Source organism: Leucoraja erinacea, chromosome 20, assembly GCF_028641065.1.
Source record: "Leucoraja erinacea ecotype New England chromosome 20, Leri_hhj_1, whole genome shotgun sequence".
In the NCBI taxonomy this organism is placed as follows: Eukaryota; Metazoa; Chordata; class Chondrichthyes; order Rajiformes; family Rajidae; genus Leucoraja; species Leucoraja erinaceus.
The window spans coordinates 34,706,549-34,726,523 of NC_073396.1; the positions used below are offsets into that span (position 1 = coordinate 34,706,549).

General features: G+C 41.7%; 1 protein-coding gene across 1 annotated transcript in view; it reads right to left on the minus strand.

Moving 5' to 3' along the window:
- Positions 1-1,069: 1,069 nt before the first annotated feature.
- Positions 1,070-19,975, minus strand: part of snx29 (sorting nexin 29) — a 695,647-nt gene continuing 676,741 nt past the window's right edge. The window contains exon 21 of the mRNA XM_055651849.1: positions 1,070-5,241. Within this exon, the coding sequence (XP_055507824.1) occupies positions 5,115-5,241 (127 nt within the window). The 3' untranslated portion in view covers positions 1,070-5,114. The remainder of the gene's footprint in view (positions 5,242-19,975) is intronic.

Consider the following 19,975-nt stretch of genomic DNA (forward strand, 5'->3'; position numbering starts at 1 on the left):
ATCATATTCTATGTCGCTCTTCCAGGGAGATGCTAACTGCATTTCATTGTCTCTGTACTGTACACTGACAATTAAAGTTGAATCTGAATCTGAATAGAATACACTTTTAAATCTATACTCAGTGAACTAGCAACAGTGTTGTATAAAGAAAATCTGAGTGTCACTGATAGTCATAGTCATACAGTGTGGAAACGGGCACTGCAGCCCACTTTGTCCACACCAGCCAACATGTCCCAGTTACACTAGTCCCATCTGCATCCAATGGCTCACATCCCTCCAAACCTGTCTATCCATGTCTAACTGATGGTCTCCTCTGAGCAGGTAAAGACCATCATGATACTCCACCCATCTTACCTGTGCCTCAACATCCACCATCCTACTAGTTATGTATAGGAAGGAGCTGCAGATGCTGGTTGAAACTGAAGAAGTCTGATGAAGGTTCTCGACCCAAAACGTCACACACACCTTCTAACCAGACATGCTGCCTGTCCTGCTGAGTTACTCCAGCATTTTATGTCTATCCGACTAGTTGCCGTCTGTCTGTAACAAAGGGATTCCTATCCATTGTGGGACCTCTTCTCCCACTCCCTCCCCACTCCGTTTCTCTCTTTAGCCCTCCAGCCCTGCCCGCCTTGCTATCCATTGCAGCAAAAACACTCTATGCAATGGGGCAATTAATATTTTCCAGGTTAACTGCTCAATACCCCAGCAAAGTATTTGCTGTCTGCTTCCACCAAGTGTCAAAGGCATCCCTTCAAAGTCCCACAGATCTAAATAATTATAAAAAACGCCTGTAATTGTCTGTAAAAGCTTATTTCACATAACTATGCTCTTGCTATTTCAAAATGGTACACAAATGAACACTTGTGCACTTAGCTACATGGAAACCACAGCACATGCTCTCTTTATTGATTGTATTTTACTTCCTTTCTATTAGATGGTTTGTCTTCCAGTGTTAAATCGTTTTATTGACATTTATTAAAATATTCAATGAAAAAAAGTGTTATAATATCTTCGAATGTCAAGCTGCCCAGTTCACAATCCAAATAACCACAAACATTTCTGTAGATTTATTGGTTACTCAGTTTTATTGCAGAATTATCGGCACCTTTAGTGAGTGAAATTAAAATTGTACTAAAACACAATATTTATACATATTGACAAATGGTCCCCTTCCCAAATGACATCACAGTCGGTTTCATGAATGCAAGTAATGCTGCCAGTTTACAGAACGTGTAATTAGAGATGAACGTTTGATTTATCTTGAACCAAACACTCATTGTGACAGTAGTCACAGATCATTAACATTAGTAATCGGAAGCTGGGCACATAAATAAATGAGCATAAATGTTAACAATACTTTTGTTAAGGAAACTTTTATTCAAAGTACGCCTATCGATCTTTTTGCTTCCCCTTCTGATTTACCAGTTCTTCAATATCTATTTCAAATGAATCACTAGATCCTGTTCATTATTAGTCTAACTTTACGGAATTGATAGTAAAGATGTATTTTAAACCGAACATGATGATGAAGAAATAACAAGCTATTACGTTGTCATCAGTATATAAATAATGTTCTCTGTGGTTGATGCAATCTTTAGACTGCACTGGACAAAATCCTCTTCTGACACCATTCCTTGTATCTTATACAATGAATGGAAGATAGACAGAAAATGCTGGAGTAACTCAGCGGGACAAGCAGCATCTCTTGTGAGAAGGAATGGGTGACTTTTCGGGTGGAGACTCTTCGACCCCAAACGTCACCCATTCCTTCTCACCGGAGATACTGCCTGTCCCGCTGAGTTACTCCAGCATGTTGTGTCTATCTTCGGTTCAAACCAGCATCTGCAGTTCCTTCCTACAAACAATGAATGGAGATGGCTGGACAAGTTGCACACAGCACCAACACCAAAGTGACTTTTCATTTTTGTAAGGTAAAATCATCAATGAATACCAAACACTGACAAAAACAGCAAGATGACTCATGAATTTACAGTCACGAATGTCAAGCCTAGTGTAGTGACCGGTTGCTTTTTCATCGATATAATAGAAAATATATTACATTACTTTGCAGCCATCCATTCTAATCAATAACTTAAGGGGATCTGATCTCATTTCTGTCACGCCGGTTTCCTCAGCTTATTATAAAGCCACTTTGAACAAATACACATCCCAGTGCAAATTACGCTCACAAATGAATGCTAATAAGGGAGTAATGTATGCTCAAAATATTAATTTCAACTTGGTCTCAAATATATTTCAACATATTTATGGAGTCCAGAACTTTGAATTGAATGGACGGCCTATCTTCAGTGACCTAGCTGTAGGAAGCTTTCTAATATTTGAATCTATTGGAGTCCCCAGTCAGTGGAATGTTTTCTAGTGATGATACATCTCTAGATCAGTTGCCAGGTTGATATTCACCCTTATCAAAGTGAAAGTTCATGTCTAGGCTTCTGCTTGAAAATAAATTGACCACACCAGTTGAGTAGGGAAGTATCACAGAGTATCCAACGTAAAATTACTTACATTTGTTACTACATTTTTAAAAGATAGGCTTGAAGGGGAATAGAGGTGTACTCCGCCTGAGAATTTCCTTGCACAACTTCAATGCATAACCTCAACAGTCATGCCACTAAATATCATCCACAAGCAGTATTGCAAAAATGCTCACTTCATAAAGATGAAATACTTAAGTTTAACAAAAAAAATCAGCAACTTGCACTTAATCATAATCATGCATATTTATTGAAGCTTATAAATGTGTATAACTTGGCCATTTCACTTATAAATGGCTAAGTTATACACAATTGGATGAAATATTTTCCTCAATGCATTTCTAATGACAAGTAAAATTTTAACTGCAGTGCTTAACATCAATTGAATGCTACATTTTGCACATTGACAGGGGAGAGATGAATCTGTTTGATATCAGATCCAACCTATCTAATGTACAAGTGCCAACATGGGAGTCAATAGTTTGAATAAGTGCCCATAAATGTAATCGCTAAAAGATTTTCTGGAAAGCATTAGCATGTTCGCCATTAGCTTGTTCCATCGCGCTGACCCTAAGTCTTCTTTCATCAAGATTGCACGCAGTGGACTGAGCAAGTTCAAGACCTCTTGGATGACGAATGCCATATCCATTATAAATATGTCACTAATTGATAGGAGTAAGCTTGGGCAGTTGAAGTGTGAGTCGGATGGATTAGTGAAGGCTGCATTACTGCAGGGGGCCATTAATGGGAGTGGTGCAGATTGATAGCACAGAGTACAAAAATGACCTGGTCACATATTGATTAAGAAACTTGAGAAATTTGGGGTAATTTGGAGTAAAAGTAGAAAAGCAGGAGTGAAATCATTGTAATTTGACGATATTTTGAGATGGACAATTCTTTGCTTGTAATTCTGGCAGATTTGCTTTTCAAGATGAATCATGGCTGTATCTGGGTGATACATTGATTTAAAAAGATCATATGCAGAAATATACTTAATATAAAAGCTGAAAAGGAATTCAAGAGGGAAAGCATTTTCCCTTGCATGGCAAATCATATTATTCATATTTACAATGTAAACTTTCAGAGCAATAGTCGTCACCAAGTACACTTAAGCAGGGTGCAAAATATGCCTTGACGATACTCATAAATGGGGGAGTTCTAATGAAATTTCATTAAATGGTTAAAAAATATACCCAGAAGTAAAAGTGCAAGTCTCAAAGTAAAGAAAATATTCAAAATAAACATTGTTTTCTTAAAGTCAATTATACTTATTATTTAAGTATAATTTTAAAAGTGATATTTTAAGCATTAAAATTCACAGCTGCTTTAAGAATAGGTACTATATGTTTGCTTTCTATATTAATTTTAAGGCTAATATTTCTGAATGCATGTAAGTGTGTGACCTCTTATTGGAAAAAGACCTAGTAGGTATTATCTTGGAATTTATTAAAATGTATGAAGTTGTGGTACCCAACCCTTGCCTTTGTGGGCTTGTAGCTCTGACTTGAGCACTGAATGCCAGTACTAGCTCAGAATAACAGCTATTTATTGTCATGATCTGATACCTGTATGCTGCATGATGACAATAAAACATTTTCTTTATAATCCCCATTCTGCTGTAAAGGAGTAAAGTCAAGATTACCTTACTAAAAATCTTACAAAAAGGATTAAGGTGTGAAGGTTATTAAATTGTTCCTGGGTTATTCATTACTTGCGTGTAGAAACCATTTCACTGATGTGGTCTCTACCAGCCACTAAGTAGGATCTGTGTCAACTGATAAGGCTCTTTCTGATGCTTTGAGCAGTTTGCCTATCTCGAGCTGCAGTTGTTTCCCAGCCTCTGGCTTCATTAAATTTGCAGTGACAAATATAAACTAAAGAATCAAATTTGGAAATTGTACTGAGAATCAAAAGTAAGGGCGACATTGGATTTCAGACTATTGGAAGCTATTTTACACAAAATGCTGTTTTTTTAATAGCGTGGGTTTCCAGTTCATATTGAGTACCTTATCATTAACAAAACCTCTCTTCACACTGTCTATGTAAGGTCGGGAAGAGAGGAGAAAAGCACCCGCCATTTCTCATCGAAAAAATTGTAATTTAACTTGAAACTATTACTCGATTTATCGATTGAGTACGTGATGTAAAAAGAGATAACAGTGTTTTTTGTAAAGTGGTACAGAAATCTTTCTTTCTCCAAGATATTATACACAGATAAGGAGTGTATTCGAAGGTGTTAAAGTGAACACTCGGAAGTTGATATAGTTCTGGAGGATGAGGAATCACATTTGGAGTTCATGGCAAAAAAAAAATAATTGAGAGATCTTCTGATTGTGTCACCAAAATAAATAATCAAGGTAAATTGTAAATATTTCAAACTCTGCAGGTGAACGGAGTCTTACTTTATCTTGATGGTTCTTTAAAGCAAATAATAAATTCAAAGATACCGACAATGAAAGGTGCATGAAAATGTACCATATTCCCACATCATTTCACAAGAAATAACACTGAAGCATTATCTTCTTCCTCTAAATCAACTGTGCGTGGAAGGGTTATTTGATGGTTCAAATAAAGAGCAGCTGAACAGTGTGCTGAGATCTTCAGACCGTAAACTGGTCATAAGTCACCACTCTGCGGCTCAGGATTCCTCGTCTCTCTGTGCTGAGTCCTGCTCAACCTAGAAAACTTAGAAGCGACCTTTGACTTTGTCGTATTCGCAGGTTCTCCCGTTGGCTGTAAATCACTGTGGAGGTAAAAAAACAATATTTAAAGAATAGTTCACAATTTGGAATTCAGATCACCTCACTTAAAAACAATGAAAAACAATGCACAGACATTCCCAGAGTCATGTCTACAAATCACATGAGACCACAAATATAGCAAATGTCAAACGGTCATAAGTGACAAGAGCAGAATTAGACCATTCGGCCCATTAAGTCTACTCTGACATTCAAACATGGCTGATCTATCTCTCCCCATAACCCCATTCTCCTGCCCTCTCCCCATAACCCGACACTCATACTAATCAAAAATCTATCTATCTCTGCCTTAAACATAACCATTGACTTAGCCTCTGCGGCAAAGAATTCCACAGGTTCACTAACCTCTGACTAAAGAAATTTCCCCTCATCTCCTTCCTAAAGGAACGTCCTTTCATTCTGAGGCTATGACCTCTAGTCCTAGACTATCCCACTGGTGGAAACATCCTCTCCACATCCACTATATCCTCTCCACATCTACTATATCTAGGCCTTTCGCTATTTGATGTGCATCACTTGACACATTGCACTGACATGGAGTCTCAAATATACATGGTTTAAGGCAGTGTGTAGCAGTAAAATTTGATTTGTGAGAAATGGTGTGAAAATAGCTTAAGGGACTAGCAGTGCTTCATTTTGGATCAGACACAGAAAGAATCCAAGTGATGAGAAATGGCATTTCTAAACCTTAACAACTTCAACCACCAGTAACTTTAACTTGAACGCAGTATGGGCTAAAACACGGATCTTAAACATAATTCTAAAGGAGGTTGAGTGTGACTTGAGGGGTTGTCAGTGTGGTGGAGAGTGAAACAAGACTTGCACCAGTAGGTTATCCTTGAAGGATTTGGGGGAAAAATACTCATTCTCCTCCTGGTCCTCACCTGTGATGTTTGGGAACTGGCAACCATTCTTTATTACCCGAATGGTCCACTGGCCAGTTTTCTATACTCAACACATCTGAGGTTGGCAGGCATGAAAATGCCCCATTCACCCATCCTCATGTACCCACTGATCTACATGGGCTGCACATCCTACACCTGCATTCTGAAATCTCATGCTAATTTCTGTAACCTTCTCCAGCTCTGCACACTCCTGGGATTTTAGTTTAGTTCAGAGATACAGCTTGGAAATAGGCATTTCGGCCCACCGAGTTCACGCCAGCCACCGTACAGGAGTTCTATCCTACGCCCTGGGAACAATTTACAGAAGTCAATTAACCTCCAACCTGCACTTTTATGGAATGAGGGGGTAATGGAGTGCATGGTGCATGGAGACAACCCACACAGTTACAGGGAGAATGTACAAACTCCGGACTGACAGCACCCGTAGTCAGGATCGAACCCGGGTCTCTGGTGCTGTAAGGCAGCAACCCTACTGCTGTGCCAACCTACTCATTTCTTCTAATGATAACTAATGAATTACTTTTAAACTGTAGTCTAAGCTGCAATTTAAACACACTAAGCTCCCGACTGAAGAAGGGTTTCGGCCCGAAACGTTGCCTATTTCCTTCGCTCCATAGATGCTGCTGCACCCGCTGAGTTTCTTCAGCACTTTTGTGTACCTTATAATTCATGCTGTTATGCATATGTAGAGAGAGAAAAACAGAGAAACAAGGCAAGTCAGACTTCCATCACTGTTCTGCACAAATAAATCAATCAACCTTACCCTTTGGCTATAGAAACAAGATGAAAATAATTCCACATATTCAATCGTACATGGTTCAATGAAATTAAGATATATGTAAAACATATATATGGAAACAGGCCCTTCAGCCCACCAAGTCCACACCGACCAACAATCTATCATATACCAGTTCCATCCATCACGCCTGGGACAATTTACAGAAGCCAATTAACCTACAAACCTGCGCTTCTTTCGGATGTGGGAGAAACCGGAATATCCAGAGAAAACCAGCAGCAACTCTTCCGCTGCGCCACCGTGCCACCCCATTAAATTATTTTTTCTGTAATATATTTATTATGGTGTCACGTCAATAAAGATGAACACATGATTCTGATTTCTGCCCTTAGTTGGATAAGACACATCTCCAGTCATTGTGTTTTATGGCTGGTTTTCAACCTCTTCATCTCCAGAGATGCTGCCTATCCTGTGTAGCAGCACTTGCTGGGGCGTGCCAGCGTTGAACCCTGCGGTCTGAAGCCGCGTGCACCTGCCTCTGGGAGGGGTCGGGTTTTCGCGCGGTTTCTGGGCTCAGCCAGCCAGTCGAATGAGGACCACAGTTGTGGTCAGTTGTGCGTTAGGACTTGTGATACCAGAGAACCTTGATTCAGAATAAATCTTGTTTCAAACCACTGGTCGTTGTCTATAATCCACTAAACCTGCTGAGTTTTTCTAGTTTTTACTGTCTATCTTCTGTTTAAACCAGCGTGTGTCAGATATATCAATGAATGAATGAATACTTTATTGTCACAGGTGACATGTCACAGTGAAATTCTTTGCTTCCACACGCAAGTATGCAAATAGTCACAACGGAAAGAGCGCTGACAAGGTTACAAAGTATCCACCCCAGATCAACCTTTGTTTCCCCCCCCTACCTCCATGCTGGGTCCTCCATAATATTTTGTACTAAGCTGTTTCGCCGAACACCTCCGCTCGGTCCGCAATAACCAAGCTGACCTCCCGGTGGCTCAGCACTTCAACTCCCCCTCCCACTCCGTCTCCGACCTCTCTGTCCTGGGTCTCCTCCATGGCCACAGCGAGCAGCACCGGAAATTGGAGGAACAGCACCTCATATTCCGTTTGGGGAGTCTGCATCCCGGGGGCATGAACATCGAATTCTCCCAATTTTGTTAGTCCTTGCTGTCTCCTCCCCTTCCTCAGCCCCCCTGCTGTCTCCTCCCATCCCATCCCCCAGCCTTTGGGCTACTCCTCCTTTTCCCTTTCTTGTCCCCACCCACCCCCGCCCCCGATCAGTCTGAAGAAGGGTTTCGGCCCGAAATGTTGCCTATTTCCTTCGCTCCATAGATGCTGCTGCACCCGCTGAGTTTCTCCAGCTTTTTTGTGTAACCTTTATCTCCTACGTTGCTTTATATTTCACACGAAGCCAAGCAAGATAACAGATGACAAAGCAGTAGATTTTATGGAGCGCCTTAATAGGAGAGGGGTAGAAAGCATAGAGGTTAAAGTTTGGGGGTCAGAATATTGAATTCCAGAGCTTACAACCTAATGGGACTGTCCCACTTAGGCGATTTTTCAGGTGACTGCTGGAGACTGTCAGAGTGGAACACACACGTACACACACATCGCTTCCTTCACCAGCCCGTTATGCAGGCGGGGGACAGGGCAAGCGGGGGGAGCACTGTCTGAGTGAAATTCACACTGTGATACAGACACACACTGCGATGAACAGGAAAGCTGGAGCTGTAATTAAAACGGCTAAAGCACAGTGTATGGTAAGTCCTTTAAAAGAAGGAGGGAGAGGGGGAGATGAGGGGGAGAAGGAGTGGAGACAACTTTTAAGAAGCCAGAGATACACGGCTGTGAAGCTCGGCGGACATTTAACATTACCGGTCGGTTATCCTTGGTTCTGAAAACTACTGCTTACATTTTTTTTCTCCCAATGAGCCAATGAAATTCACCGGTCAGCACCAGCTACAACCTACAAGAACCTCCGAGAACCTTCGACCTCCTGGCAACCCACTAGGACCTCCTAGCGACCCACCCACGGCTCGAGAATTCTCGCTACTCTCCATGACGGGTTCATTCTGGTCGCCGTTAATTTTCCAACATGTTGAAAACTTTGTGGCGGCCATAATGAGGCCGCGACTAGTTCCCAGAATGCGGGAATTCCTCACGACCATGAAGGCGACTTCCCGGCAACCAGCCGCAAACATGTGGCGACCATGCAGTCGCCTAAAAAGTCGCCTAAGTGGGACAGGCCCATCAAAGATGCATTGATTAAAAATGGAAGTTGAATGGAGGAAGTAGCAGATGGAAAAATCTGAACGTAGAAAAGGAACTACGCTACTGACCTCTCTCTTTACCTTAAACCTATACTTAATAATAGCAGTTAATCATGATAATATAATAGCTGTGGTACTCAGCTATAAATGAAAAACGAACTGAATTTTTAAATAAAAAAGACACAAAGTTCTGGAGTAACTCTGTGGGTTAGGCAGCATCAGTGAAGAACATAGATTGATTAGCTATCGATGTTCTCCAGAGATGCTGCTTGACCCGCTGAGTAACTCCAACACTTTGTGTCATTTTTTGTCAACCAGCATTTGCAGTTCCTTGTTTCAGATTTTTTAAATATATTGATATGGAACTCACAATAGATAGATTACTCAGGAATGTTAATGCTGAATGTTTAGTTTAGTCAAAATTGTGGTACATAAGAAGTCCACTCCCATCTTACTGTAAAGCAATAAGTCTGTAAATCAGAATGAACTTGCACGGACACATGCACGGTAACCAACGACAATTAGGACCATACAATTCACCAATGGTTTGGACTTTGGAAACCTCCATGTTTTTACAGCTCAGCTTCATAGACAAAATTAAATAAATAAATCTCATGGCACAGTCCATTTACTGGCTAGCACGCAACGAAAGATTTTCACTGTACCTCGGCACACGCGTCAATAAAGTAAAGTAAACTGTACCGAACTGATTTAATGCATCTATCCAATAAGCCTTGAGAGATGCTTCACATATTGCACATTGCCATAGTGCCGTTTCCCATTCTTTACCCATTACAGGAATCAAGTGCTCTGCAGATCCACTGTGTCTATGATGCAGAGGATGTATCACCAACTCTCAGTTTGACTATGCACAACTTACACATTGACAATCTGTCTTGATTAAGTTAATTTGGCATTTACTCAAAATAATTAACTAGAAAACCTTATCAGTACATTTCTGTTCCAGTCAATGACAAATGGCAACAATATATTTTCTTTGTAAGTTTAACAAGGGTAAGATTCATTTAAAGTCATACAAATCAATCATATATTTGTTTCGATATATAAAATAAACAAGTGACTGAAGTTCCGCCTTTTCACACATGGGATATGAATTTAATTATGTTCCCGTCGGTGGCATTTAATAGATCCACAGCCCCACAATATCTCATTGTTTGTCTCTGCTAATTTAATGAGGTTGCTCTTTTATAAATGCATGTGAAATAGCTAAATCTATTGTAATTAGACAATAAAGATTTTTTTTTAAATTACAGCAGCTAATTGAAATGATAGACTATATAAATGATAGAATGATCTTTCACACCACCACTGAAAATGTACAAAAACTACAAAAAATAAAGAAAAACTATGAACACAATTATTTCAACAAACAAAAATGCTGTCCATATGATCAATACGATCAATCAAAAATGATCTCCTTGTGTTGCTTTACACTCATTTGCAAGCAAATGACCAGGTTTTCTGGAATTCATACTATTCTAACCTTTCACCTCAGACCCAGGCTAGTTTACGTCAACCTGTGGGAAAATAGGATATAATATAACAGAAAATAGGAAAAAAGTGCACCGATATCTTTCCTATTTTAGCAATCTCAAGGAATGTTTTTCTTCTTCTGTTCATCCAGTAACTCTGAAATGCATCATTCAAGAAATTGGTCACTGTGCACAGTAACCCCAGACTGCTGAACAGCCTGCATGCATTGTAATTCACCTACTGCCACAACAGGTCCACGGCAGACACCTCCTCCCTGGCCCTGCACCCCTCCCTGGAACACCTGGATAACTGGGTCACTTACGTCAGACTCCTGTTTGAAGACCAGAGCTCTGCCTTCAACACCATATTGGTTTGGGAACAGCTCCATCCAGGACCCGTATGAAATTGCAGCGAATTGTGAATGCAGCCCAGGCCATCACACTAGCCAACCTCCCTCTATTCATTCCATTTATACCTCACGCTGCCTCGGCAAGGCCAGCAGCATACTGAAGAATGAGTCGCACCCTGGCCACTCCCTCTTCTCCCCTCTCCCATCAGGCAAAAGGTACAGAAGTGTGAAAACGCACACCTCCAGATTCAGGGACAGTTTCTTCCCAGCTGTTATCAGGCAACTGAAACATCCTACCCCAACCAGAGAGCAGTGCTGAACTACTATTTACCTCTGATGTCCATCGGGCCATGACCATGTCCATGACCGGACTTTGCTGAGTATGTATCTATCATGTATCTATACACTGTAAATGAATTGATTGTAATCATGTATTGTCTTTCTGCTGACTGGTTAGCATGCAATAAAAAGCTTTTCACTGAACCTCGGTACACATGACAATAAACTAAAGTGAACTCATCTCCGAACTCCTGGACCTAGGACTTAGCACTTATCTCTGCAACTGGATCCTTAACATCCTGGCCGATAGACCACAATCAGTAAGGCTAGGTGACAAACCATCCTCCACTATAATTCTAAACACCAGTACCTCACAAGACTGCGGTTTCAGCCCTTACTATGCTCGCTACAAATTCCTGACCCAGCTGCCAAATTCTGCTCTAATTTAATGGTCAGTTTGCAGGTGACACCAACATAGTGGGCTGGATGTCAAACAATGACAAGACAGAGTACAGGAAAGAGATGGACAGTTTAGCAACATACAAAACTCTTCCTCAATGTTATCAAAATGAAGGAGCTGGTCATTGACTTCAGGATGCGGGGTAGAGTACACCCCCACCCAGTCTGTGTCAATGGTGTTGTAGTGGCGGTGGTTGAGAGATTTGTTACTGGGTGTAAATATCACCAATAATTTGTCCCAGTCCAACTACATTGACGCCGTGGCTAATAATGCATGGTCATTATCTTTTTGCCCCTCTCCCAATGGGCAGAAGATCCAAAAGCTTCTTCCCCATTGATATCTGAACTCTTAAATGCTAAAGATGAATTTTGACCTTCCAATCTACCTCAATGCGGCCCTAGAACTTTTTATTCTGCACTTCCTCTGCAGCTGTAATTGTGCACCCTTTTTTTCACTTTGTACTAACTGATGTACTTATGTATGGCATACCTTGTCTGGATAACACACACAACAATGTTTTCACTGTATCTTGGTGCAGGTGACTATAAAAAGCCAATGTCAATACCAGTTAACAGCAGTGTCCATTTATAAGTTTCAAAAACAGTTCACAAAGCTCCCTATCAAAAACACATTTTGCAGTTAGTATTTAAACAAAGTCTCAGGGGAGGATAGAATGGTAGTTATTGCTGTTATTGGTCACAGTGAAGAGTTTTTTTAAATAATCTTTACCACTGTTGTTTGTAAATATAATATAACATGATGATCCTCTTGAAAAGGTAAATGACAAGAGTGGAACTACATTGTTGTAAAAGTTTGAAAAAGTCTGCACTAAACCAGAGTTTTTTGGAAATGCAGTTAGAAACTCCATATCAGGGCTTTCACAGTTGAATGATTCAGGTACTGAGACTGACAAACTCATCAAAAAATGTATTAGTGAAAAAAGATCAAACTGCTGAAGCAACTCAGTGGGTCAGGCAGTACCTGTGGAGACAAAGCTTAGTCAACATTTGGCTCGAAACCCATGCAGTGGGATCGGAGTCAATGAATTCCAGAGCAAAATAAATGTGTTGCTTAAGTTCTCCTAAACGTTAATTATTTGGCATTTGTTCTCTGCACCATGCATGAATATAAAGGTGAGCAAACAGCCTGTAGGAAACTTCTGCTGTGGACATCTGCTGTCCCGATTCAAAACTACAAACACAACATTGGTTGGCTATCCACCAAGAATGAAAAAGATGGTACAATGTTTGGATATAGTCCTTTTTGTTAAAATGAGAACCTGTATATAGTTTTTAAATAATCTGCAAAGCAAGTAAGTAAGTAAGTAAGTCTATTGGCCAAGTATTCACATACAAGGAATTTGCCTTGGTGCTCCACCCACAAGTAACAACATGACATACAGTGACAGTTACGAATGACTCAGAAAACACCAAACATTTATAATAATAAAACATTAATGATAAAACACCATTGATCAAGCATGTGAACCAACAAAATGAAGTAGATGCAAAACATAGTTAATGAAAATGTAAAGGTTTAAAAACTGTGTGAAATGGAAATGTGACAAATTGCTGAGCGAATGGGGGAGATGTGCAACATCTGTAGTTCCTACCACCAACCAGAGGTTGCAAGAGAGAGTTTATGATGTTCCTTTATTGTGAGCTGAAAGAGATCAAGGTAGGAGGGTAAATAATGAACAGGCTGAATGGATAGCAAATTGGCTCCTTGGAACAAAGCAGAGGGTGATGGTGGAAGGTTGTTTCTCGGTCTGGAGGCCTGTAACTAGTGGCAAAAGTTGTACCTCTTTTCATGAAGGACTGCAGGAAAAATGCTGGGAACCATAGGCCGGTGAGCTTAACATCTGTAGTTTGGTAAGTTACTGAAGAGTATTCTGAGGGATAGGATATACAGGCATTTGGATGGGCAAGGGCTGATTAAGGATAGTCAGCATGGTTTTGTACATGGGAGGTCGTGTCTCATATATCTGATTGATTTTTTTGAAGACGTGACCAAAAAGGTTGATGAAGGCAGAGCTGTAGATGTGTACATAGACTTCAGTAAGGCATTCGACAAGGTTCTGCATGGTAGGCTCCTCTGGAAGGTTAAATCACATGGGATCCAAGGAGAGATACTGTAGCTGAATAAATAGCAAATTGGCTCCATGGAAGGAAGCAGAGGGTGATAGTGGAAGGTTGCTTCTCGGACCGGATGCCTGTGACTAGTGGTGTGCTCATGGTTCGGTGCTGGGCCCGTTACTGTTTGTCATCTACATCAATGATTTGGATGAGAACATACAGGGCAAGATTAGCGAGTTTGCTGATGATACAAAAGTGAGTGGTTTTTCGATAGTGAAGATGGTTGTGAAAGATTGCAGCAGGATCTGGATCGATTGGCCAGGTGGGCGGAGGAATGGTTGATGGAATTTAATACAGCGAAGTGTGAGGTGTTGCATTTTGGGATGTTTAACAAGGGCAGGGCCTAATGGTAGGCCTCTGGGTAGTGTTGTGGGGCAGAGGGATATAGGGGTGCAGGTGCATGGTTCCTTGAAGGTCAAGTCGCAGGTAGATAAAATGGTCAAAAAGGCTTTTGGCACATTGGCCTTCATCAGTCAGAGAATGGAGTATAGAAGTTGGGAGATCATGTTTCAGTTATGTAAGATGTTGGTGAGACCGCATTTAGAATATTGTGTTCAGTTCTGGGCATCATGTTATAGGAAAGATATTGTCAAGCTCGAAAGAGTTCAGTAAGAATTTACGAGGATGTTGCCAGGACTAGAGGGTGTGAACTATCGGGAGATGTTGAGTAGGCTGGGTCTCTATTCCTTGAAGCGCAGGAGGATGACGGGGAGATCTTATAAATGTGTACAAAATCATGAGAGGAATAGATCGGGTAGATGCACAGAGTCTCTTGCCCAGAGTAGGGGAAAGTAGGACCAATGAAGATAGGTTCAAGGTGAAGGGGAGAAGATTTAATAGGAATCCGAGGGGTAACCTTTTCACACAAAGAGTGGTGGGTGTATGGAACAAGTTGCCAGAGGAGGTAGTTGTAGGCTTGGACTATCCCACCGTTTAAGAAACAGTTAGACGGGTACATGGATAGGCAGGTTTGGAGGAACAGGCCGGTTTGCAGGCAGGTGGGACTAGTGTAGCTGGGACATTGTTGGCCGGTGTGGGCAAGTTGGGTCGAAGGGCCTGTTTCCACACGGTATCACTCTATGACTCTAATGGGAAAGAAATGTTAACATATTCAGCCAAGGGATATCAAATGATAGAATTACTCTATTAGGCAATGATTCAGTCAGCACATAATTGGAAAATGTCATGCACTGTGTCAAATCATGAATTTTTGCAATATTATTTATTTAATCTTTCATTCCTCAGTTTGAATGGCAGTGGCAGTACACACACACACAAGAACAGTACAGCATAGGAACAGGCCCTTCATCCCGCAATGTATGTGCTGAGCACAATGGCAAGTTAAACCAATCTCTTCTGCCTGCATCTGATCGATACTCCATTCCCTGCATTTTCAAATGCCTATCTAACAGCCTCTTAAACACCACTGTTGTATCTGCTGCTTAACCCCGGCATCATGTTCTAACCACCCACCTGTGTAACACTCTGTGTAGAGTGGTGGGTGCCGAGAACACAATGTCTGTTCTAGGCACACGAGATGTAATGGCTACTACAAAAACAAATAAGCATATCTCCGTTAAATGTTGTCCCTCTCACTTAAAGCTATGCCCTCTAACCTTTGACATTTGTACTTAGGGTAAAAGACTCTGAGTTTCTACCCTAAGCATGCGACACACCTTTTTTCTCCACTACCCGCTCATGTTGCCATTTTCAGGGAGTTATGGAAGGGATATGGACCCCAAGATCTCTCTGTACATCAATATTGTTTTAGTGTCATCCGCAAATTTACCAAACAACCCATCCAAATTTAAGTCCAGGTTGTTTATATGTATGACAAGCAACAGAGTCCCGGCACAGATCCTTGGTGGAAACTGGACACAGACGTCCAGCTAAATAACATCATTCCACCACTACCCTCTGTCTTTTATGAGCAAAGCCAGTTCTCTACCCAAACTACAAAGTCACTGTGGATCCCATGCATCTTAATCTTTTAAATTAGCCTAACATGGGGGACTTTATCAAATGCCTTACTAAAATCCATGCCGACAATATCCACCACCTTAACCTCACAGATCAACTTTGTCACCTCCTTAAATATCGCAATCAAGTTCATAAAACACGACCCGCTGTGGACAAAGCAATGCTGCCTGTCCCAAATAATCCCAAATTATTACCTTCCAAGTGTGAGTAATCCTACACTGTAGGATCCACCCCACAGCTTCCCTACCGCTGATGTGAGGCTCACCACCCTATAATATCCTGGATTATCTCAACGCATCTTCTGAAACAAAGGAACTGCAATGGCTACTCGCCCGTCCTGGGGGAGTAGCTAGCTAGAGAGAATACAAAACTCTTCGCCAAGGCCTCTGCAATCTCCTCTCTTACCTCTCCCAATAACCTGGGATAGATCTCATCACACTTCAGGGATTTATCCAAATTACTCCTTTTCAACAGCCCCAATACCACCTCCTTAATGATCTCAAACTACCTCCCGCATGTTAGTATGTCCCATATTGATCTCACTTTCCTCCATGTATTTTTCCTTGGTGAATACAGATGCAAAGTGCATTAGGACTAGGTTTTCATTTATTGGGCAGTGGGACAAAATGCCCTCTGGTTCCTAATGATCTCCTCCTGGAGATTCATTTTCACCATGTACTGCCATGTTGGTTTGGCCCACAGTCTCACTAACATTGTCCAAATCTCCTGGCCTTTCCCCTTGCCCTTCTGTAGAATTGTGAGAGTCAGTCCGGGGGTCCACCCAATGTTTGAGCCTAAGCTGGGTTAATGCCGATGGGCTCTCACGTCTGTAACGCTTCAATCCTTCCCCTCTCTGGCCTCTTCCTAGGCCCGCTTGACCAATTTATGTTTGTTTCTAGGCCCCTAACCTCACTTGCATACTCTGACTTCAAACATAAATTCCCCCCTTTGTCCTTGAAAAGAAAATACAAAATGTGTCTGAAACAATGTTATGCCAGATGGATTCCATGAGTAGCAGCCTAACTCAATTAAATAATTCAGGTTTTGTTGAGGGTCTCTCATTGTTATCCATTTCACCATTTTTTCTGTGTTCTTGGGACAGGTATTGATGGCAGGGCAGCTGCATTTATTACCTGTGGATGGTTAAGGGCCTGTCCCACTTGGGCGTCATTTGCTCGTCCTTGACACATCATTTACGCGTCATGCCGCACCACACGCATGTCGTAACACACACGTGATGTGCGCATGGTGCTTGATGAAGTAGGCAGCGACGCGCAAATGACGCCCAAGTGGGACAGGCCCTTTACACTGAAAAGGTGAAAGTGAAAGCTCTTGAACCACTGCTATCCAAGTATTAGCAATGATTTTGCTTTCAGAAAGAAAAGTCGTTATAGATTTTCATTGAAGGTGTTGAACGTCAGAGCATATCCAGCAATGATGCTTATTTTTAACGCAAAAGAATTTGCCATTTTCTAACATATTTCAAAGGTAATAACAGAGAAATGGATTTTTTCCTAATTCTCTTCATTTTCTTGTTCTACGATGTTATCATTTCTATTTTTTCCTGCAGCTACTGAAAAAGGTTTGTACTCTCCAAAGCAAACTGAAGGATTGAAATGTTCAAGTATTGAAACCACCAGGCTATTTGTTAAATCATACTGTATATAGCTTATGGATCAGTAATTAAAGAGAGCAGTGTTTGTGAAAATGAAGCCTCAAATTTTCAAAGAAGATCGGGCAGATGCACAAAGACTCTTGCCCAGAGTAGGTGAATCGAGGACAAGAGGACGTAGGTTTAAGGCGAAGGGGGGAAAGATTTAATATCTGAGGGGTGACTTTTTCACTCAAACGGTGGTGGGTGTTTGGAACGAGCTGCCAGAGGAGGCAGCTGAGGCAGGGACTCTCCCGACGCTCAAGAAACAGTTAGATACATGGATAGTGTTCAAGAAGGAACTGCAGATGCTGGAAGATCGAAGGTACACAAAATTGCTGGATACATGGATATGACAGCTTTTGAGGGATATGGACCAAACGCGGGCAGGTGGGATTAGCGTAGCTGGGACATGTTGGCCGGTGCGGGCAAGCTGGGTAGAAGCACCATCAACACAGTCATGAGTATAGTGTGAGTATAACAGGGGGCTGAGCACACAGCCTTGAGGTGCTCCTGTGCTGAGAATTATCAAGGAGGAAGTGCTGCTGCCAATTGGTACAGAATGTGGTCTGTTGATGAGGAAGTCAAGGATACAGTTACAGAGGGATGAACAGAGACCCAGTTATGTGAGCTAGGTAACCAGTTTGGAGAGAATGATGTACGAAACACCGAGATGTAGTCTATAAACAACAGCCTGATGTATGTGTTTTATTGTACGTGGTCCAGTATGGAACTGAGAGCCAGTGAGATCACATCCTCCATTGGACTGTTGTGGTGGTAGGCAAATTGTGATGGGTTCAGGTTCTTGTGGAGGTGGGAGTTGATATGTGCCAGAACCAACCTCTCAAAGCACTTCATCACCATAGATGTTAGTGCCACTGGTCGATAGTCATTGAGGTACATCACCTTACCCTTCTTGGGCACTGGCATTATTGATGCCCTTTTAAATCAGGTGGGAACCACAGACTTCAGTTCAAGATGTCCATAAAAACTTGGTCTGCACAGGTTTTAAGAACACGACCAGGTATACCATCGGGTCCAGCTGCTTTCCGAGGGTTCACCGTCCTGAAGGATCTTCTGACATTGGCGCCTGTGATTGAGATTTTAATACCATCATGGCTATGGGGGCTCAGGAAGGCACATCAGTGTTCTCCTTTTCAAAATGTGCATAGAATGCATTGAGCTCGTCTGGGAGTGATGTCTCACTATCGCTCGAGCTGGCCCCTGGTTTCGCCTTGTAGGAAGTGATGGTGTGCAAGCCGTGCCATAGTTACCACATTCCATGGGGCCCAACCATTTACTGTGAAGGTCTTGCCCTGGTTAGACTTCACAAAAGGCAACATCTGGCACTTATCTGCATTGAACTCCATTAAGCATTCTTCAGCCCACGTGCCCACCTAATCAAGACACTGCAGTACTTGTTGATAACTGTCTTCACTACCTATTATTACAGAATCCCTGCAGGATGCTTGGAAAAATAAGTCTTGTCTCACTGACTTGAACTTTCTGAAGCAATTTCACAGTTGATGGAATATGTATATGTATCACGACTGCTACAAAAACTGCTATTGTTTAAGGCTGTAGGTACAGAGAGTGAACCTGGGGAGGATCATATAGTTAATGAATCCTTGACGCACAGTATCTCAAGTTCAAAGGAAATCAAACAGCAATAGGGGGAAATGTGGGTGTATGTAGCTCAAACTATTATATAAGACATCGGTGAGGCCGCATTTAGAGTGTTGTGTTCAGTTCTGAGCATCATGTTATAGCAAAGATGTTGTCAAGCTGGAAAGGGTACAGAGAAGATTTATGAGGCTATTGTTAAGGCAGAGATAGATAGATTCCTGATTAGTAGGGGTATCAGGGGTTATGGAGAGAAGGCAGGCGAATGGAGTTTGGAGGGGGAGATAGATCAGCCATGATTGAATGACAGAGTAGACTTGATGAACCGAATGGTCTAATTCTGCTCCTATCACTTATGAACTTGTAAACTTACCAGGACTCGCGGGTCTGAGCTATACGGAGAGGTTGAGTAGGCTGGGACTATTCCTTGGAGCGCAGGAGGATCGGGGTGATCTTATAGAGGTGCATAAAATCATGAGAGGAATAGATCAGGTCAATGCACATTTTAGATCAGGTCAATGCACGATTTACCTACTCTTGCCCAGAGTAGGTAAATCGAGGACCAGAGGACATAGGTTGAAGATGAAGGGGAAAAGATAGGAATCTGAGGGGTAAATTTTTCACCTGAAGGGTGGTAGATGTAAGGAACGAGCTGCCGGTGGAAGTAGATGAGGCAGGGACTATTGCAACGTTTAAGAAAGAATTAGACAGGTTCATGGATAGGACAGGCTTGGAGGGATATAGTGGATGAAACGCAGGCAGGTGAAACTAGTGTAGCTGGGACATGTAGGCCGGTGTGGACAAGTTGGCTGTAAGGTCTG